The 6,017-nt window shown below is 27.9% G+C and overlaps 1 protein-coding gene across 1 annotated transcript; it reads left to right on the forward strand.

The window, feature by feature from the left end:
* Positions 1-2,206: 2,206 nt before the first annotated feature.
* Positions 2,207-6,013, forward strand: LOC113378090 (dnaJ protein homolog 1-like). Its single transcript, XM_026618606.1, has 2 exons — positions 2,207-2,280; positions 4,997-6,013. The coding sequence occupies exons 1-2, from the start codon at positions 2,233-2,235 to the stop codon at positions 5,225-5,227; spliced, it is 279 nt and encodes a 92-aa protein (XP_026474391.1). The 5' UTR covers positions 2,207-2,232; the 3' UTR covers positions 5,228-6,013.
* The last annotated feature ends 4 nt before the right edge of the window (positions 6,014-6,017 follow it).

Raw genomic sequence — 6,017 nt, forward strand, 5'->3', positions numbered from 1 at the left:
ATTTTTCATTCTTCTTCTTGTTTCTCAATATGTTCTTCTCATCTTCTAAACTAAAATTGTTTTTTTTCTTCTTACTTTTAATACAATTTTTTCTTGTATCCTACAAATTAACAATTCTTAACCTACTTTAATATTTTATATTTTTAATTCTGGTATTGCTGGAGATTCGAACCGAATTCCTCCAGCGTGTGAGTCGAGAACGCTACTGAGTGAGCTATTTGCGCCACATATGCATACATATGTACAGCAATTCATGAAGAAATCGCTTACTATATTTGTAAAGAAATCTTTATTTTATTTTGAATACTAATACTAATAAACTACATGAGTTTGTTATTTTTGAACACCTTGTCCGAGAAACATTTTCCTGAACTTGATACAATTACTAGTGCATACTAAGATTTTTTTATATACTATCCTTATTGAACTGTTAGCTTTTATTATTTTGTGTACATTATTTATTCTCTTTCATATCAATTGAATACTAAATGTTATACGTATAGTTAACTTTCAATATATACTTTAGTCTATATAATTAGTAATTGTGTGAAAATGTTTAGTTTGAAATCAATACTAATTTCAAATATGTGCGTATAGTATCAATTCCTATATCAATTCCACATATACACGTTTTCGATCTTGCGTGGTGTTTGAAAATAATTTCTATTTAAACGGAATTTATTAATTTTGCATTTACACAAAATTATAAACACAAAACTATATTTGCTTATATCTGCAATAGCATTTGCATTCTTTTACTGTCAAAATACATCACTTCTAAATGTATGTTACAGTTACGAATTCTTCGAGATAAAATGAGAACTTCCCGTTTTATGACCAAAACTAATTTTTATGTATGTATAAGCTAGTTTGTTTGAAATATCAAAACAAAGAGTATCATTGTTTTAAACTATGTTTTTAATTAGTGTTTATATATAATTGATATCGTAAATTTATTCAAGACGAGCAATTAACATGATATTATTGAAATAAATTGATATTTTTATAATTTATTAAATGTGTTTGATATAAAATATATTAATATTTAATTTTAGTTCAATGTGTTAGTTATTCATCATTTTGAAAACTAACAGAAAGGAATTTTTTATAATGATTATAGTTATAAAAGTTTTTTTTAGAGTTACACGTTTTTTATGGAACCTATCTTCCGTGTAAAGCGGGGGATGAGTGCATTTTAATTTGCACGCATATAATCTCTGACTCTTTGTTATGTTAAATTTGACTCTTTGCAAATCCTTGCTCGTGATTTTTAAGATCTACATTTCAACATAATTTTTTACCAAAATTGATCAAATTTTACCAAAAATACTTCAGACTTGATAATTTTCTACCGTGAATGAACCAGCAACAAGTGCAGATGTTTAGTATATATAGAACGAGAAACGGCTAAATTTTTCTTAAATTTAAATATATATATATATATATTATATATATATATATTATTTTCAAAGAAATAACAGTTCCATTTCATGACAACCTGTTGAATGTGGCAAAAAAATTCCACCAGTATTGATTTTCTATATAAAAACATTAAATAATTGATTATTGTTTGGCGCAAGGACTTTCTCTAATGCTTGTGAATTAAACATAGACCACCTGCCCCACCCCGAATTCTGTTCGTACGAAATTGTTGGTTATATTTCGGTAAAGTTTGTTACACATATATTTGCTGTTCTTGTGCCAAGTTTCGATCTGCCGACCAAAACTGGGTTGGTTAAAAATAGTTTGAGAAATCGTCAACGCTTTTCATCTTTTTACACATCGTTCGGTTTTTGCTCTCACTGTTCAGTGGCCAGAGAAAAATGATTTTTTTTCATCTTACTGGCGGTCGTTTTTAGACACAATTTCACCTTCGATTATTATGTTATTAGTATTAAATTGTACACAAATCGTTTACAATATGTAATTATTTTACTTAAGAACATTATATTATTGGCCTCTAAAAATCAATGAATTTCAGAAGGTATTGAACCGCACCCACATTTTTAGACTGTACCGTTTTAACAGTACGCATTGTTTTATTATTAAGTAGATATGAAGATGTAAAATTTCATCTCAGTTCATGTTTATTGATCATTTTTGATTATTAAATAACCGACCTATGAATGATCTCGACTTCATAGATAATTTTGTTTATAAACCTTTTTCTTTGTTGACTTTATGAAATGCATTTAAATATAACATTGGAAAGCAAGCCACAGATAAAAATCAATGTCATGTGTGCGTCAGCTTTTTGATTCGTCTGGAACATTATCATTGGTGAGTTTAATTTCGAACGTGCAATATATTATATGTGATATGATAAATTTTCACTTTTGTTTTAACAAGCTTTGAAAGTGCTTGTATGATGTTTTTATTTGCATTACGTCATACAAGTGATAAGAACCATTATCTAAAGCAGCTTTGTGTAAAATATCAATGATGAATTAATCTGCATTAATGTACCTGACAGCTTCAATTTCTAATTGATTTGTATTTTATAACCATACTTTTATTATTGGTCTTACAGCCTATACTCAGTCTCCAGAAAACTACATATTCATGCTGCAACACAAACAGTCTTTATGCCATACAAGTTTTTTTTTGCATATTATCACAAAACTGATACGAAAATGGTTCTCGTTAATCTTAATTACATTTTTGCCAGTTTAGCAAGTCTTTATCACACATTTCATAAGTGCGAGCATTGTGCAGAGATGTCTAATTGTTCAGCCATAAAAAAATATTTAAATTTCATTCATGCATCAAATGATCTGATAATACAGTTGAAGAACTGTAATTTTTTATTAAGATTGCAATATCCGCTGAGAAAATGCTCAATGAAATTAGTTACAATAATGTAGTCATAGTCACAAAACTATAAAACAAATATTAACTACTATATTAGTAGCAGTAATAATCTCTGCCTTTTCTTGAGGTAGATGTATATATGATTATAACAATTTTAAAATTTATAAAGGTTTTGCAGCTTTTTCACATATTTGAGATTTTTTTCAGATATACCTTGAAATCATATTACACATAATAAACTAAAACAGTAAACATTAAACGAAGTATAAGGAAAAAATATAAGTATATTTTCATTTATTTCATCATTTTATTTGTACTGTCCTGATATCAGGAACGATCAGAACTAGTAATAATCTGATTTGATATTAGATACCACATCGTTTAAATAATCGTAGAATTTATTAAATAAAATTATTAAGTAGTTACCCAGGTTACACTTCTAGCCAATCAATTTTAACTACTATGTAAATACGAATGAGGTAACCATTAAAATTATATAAATCATCTTACTGTATCAAGTTATATGTCCTTTCCTACATGTGTCTCGTCGATTTTTTAGTATTTAAACTATTCTTTATTTTTTACAATTTTGTCTAGATAGCAATGTATGAAGTATTTGATTTGCGAGATAAAATCATTGTCATTTGTTTTTTTTTCTTAATTTGACATGAATGGAGGCGTACATCGGTTCACATGTTGACGTCAACTTTTCAATTGTCCCGAAAAGGCGCGCGTTACGTTATGCCGATCTTGCAATTTAGACCAGAATTGAACACAATGACATCGAATATATATATATATATATATATATATATATATATATATATATATATATATATATATGGATACGGCCTCTTTATTGAAATATGTTTAAATCACTTCAGATTATTTGTTAATGATGTTAAATCGGGCAAACGTGTTGGAAATCGTTACCATCAGGAACAGCTATTTGTTATATTAGCGTGAAGAATGGTATCTCCTTCGTTTTTGCATATTTGGTTACTTGATTTTCAATGTACTCAGTTGTTAGACAATAATATCAATTTTCAAATATAATATATTCATACCAGAATTGAATAAATGATTACGTAGAAGTTAGATTGTTTCCACTCCCCGCTTTGGCTAATTTAGCGTAAAAATATTTGTTGTTTTATGCCTAGTTAACTTTGGAATACTCGGATTTGTGAATGAATACGATGATATAAAGATAAACACAGCTTGCAGTACATCATTAGCCTTGACCTTGACTGATTAATCAAGAACATTTCTAGTAATTTCTTTGCGTTTGTGATTAAAATATACGCCCGAAATGCTGTTTCAGCACAAACACAACCAGGGCAAGATTTAAAAAGAAATTCATATTACATTAAAATACGTCCATTTTCAAAATCTCTGACAATGATCAGATAATTTTGTATTTTCAAAGTCATTTTTTTCTACAGTTTTATTTGTTGTCCATTTCAGGACAGACATAAAAATTAATACGTTGTAAAAAAGTGCTGTTTCAGCTGTATATATATATTAATCACATTTCTTTTAATCATGTATGCGGATTTTAATATTTAAATTGAATTTTTGAGAACTAAATTATTGAAAATATTACGTTAATGTACTAATGTTTCACTAAAATAATCTTTCTCAATAACACGATCGATCGGCCTTGTACCAGAAATCAGTATAAATTTAAACAGATGAATCCCCCTGTACTAATATGATATACATGTGTTATTTATAATCTGCTCTAATTCAATAGGAATTTGAATACACGGCCAACCTTATTTTTTGTATTAGAAACTTATATTATCTTGTAGTTCTACGTAATTGAAGAATAACGAAATATTAAAGCGCCCATTATTTGTAAATAATATATTACAAACAATATACAATATCCATTGAATATTAAATTTAATAGAATTTTTTTAAACATTGTTTTTTAAAATTAGTTCTAGCCATCGTTGCTAATAATTTATTGAATATTACGATTTTTTTCTGGCTATTTTTGATAAAAGGTTGTCGACTTCGTCATTTTTGCATGTATCTAATAAAAAAGCACAGATTCATTGTATATACTTCAATTTGCTACGTAAAGCCAAATTAATCTCGTTGCATATATTTTATTTGATACAATTCATAAATTGACTACTATACCAACATGTACTAACAAGATATATTTCTTTATTTCTAGGCTTTATGCGGAACAGTGATCGAAGTACCCACAATGGGTCGCGATTCTATTCGGATTAACACAGCTAATGAGGTCATCAAGCCCAATACTGTGAAGAGGATTCAAGGGCAAGGTCTTCCCTTCCCCAAGGAATCATCAAGGAGAGGCGATCTGCTAGTATCATTTGAAATTAAGTTCCCAGAATCATTAACGACGACAGCCAAGGACATATTGTTTGATACACTACCCTAATCTGTGGTATAATTTGATACTAACTCAAAAAAATATTGCAATTGTTATCATTGAAAGTTGTGTTTCGAAGAGGAATTTATCATATTACGTGAAGACTGAGGTTCCTGTAAATAGTACATGATAGATCTATGTACATATTAATCATTTATGTCTAGATTTGGTTTTATTTATGTACTAGTTGTACTTGCACCTCAAACACAGGCTACATTGTAATTAAGATTAGTTTGTATGATAATTTAATTATTGCTTATTATTAACTTTGTACGGTATTTCTATTTATGAAGATGGTTCAAAACTTTGAGATATTTTATATATGCAAAATTTTCATAAGAATATCTGTTCTAGTTTTCTAGAGATAGAATGGGTAAATGTGTATGTAAATTTGATTTTTAAGCGCAATATTTAATTATTTTTTAAGGTCATATATCATCAACACTTGTGCATAGTGTTTGTATATAAGTTATTTAAAAATTTGTTATATAATAACTCATTAATTTTGGAGTGAATGTGAAATCTGTTGTCTTTCTGGAAAGCCAATATTTATGTATGAATATCTACGAAAGAATTTAATTTATGATTTGTTTTGGTATTATTTAAAAATCTAATTCAAATGGTATATTTTAATGCTATTGCAATTTTCTACACCTAAATTCTCAATGCGACATCCCTTCAAGGTATCGCTTACATCTTATTCAATATACATTGTACTAAAATATTTTTAAGTGCACATGGGATGGTTAGATTTTATTGCTGTCATGAAGAGAATTTATTGTGTTACAACGTGATGTAT

Source organism: Ctenocephalides felis, unplaced genomic scaffold, assembly GCF_003426905.1.
Source record: "Ctenocephalides felis isolate EL2017-DRISC unplaced genomic scaffold, ASM342690v1 CF-g0.4_SCAFFOLD_01886, whole genome shotgun sequence".
Taxonomy (NCBI): Eukaryota; Metazoa; Arthropoda; class Insecta; order Siphonaptera; family Pulicidae; genus Ctenocephalides; species Ctenocephalides felis.

Bases quoted from the DNA above. Each gene is read 5' to 3' on its own strand.
- LOC113378090 (XM_026618606.1), top strand. From the start codon at position 2,233: ATGTCATGTGTGCGTCAGCTTTTTGATTCGTCTGGAACATTATCATTG. The intron at 2,281-4,996 runs GTGAGTTTAATT...CTTTATTTCTAG, and splicing joins CGTCTGGAACATTATCATTG to GCTTTATGCGGAACAGTGAT.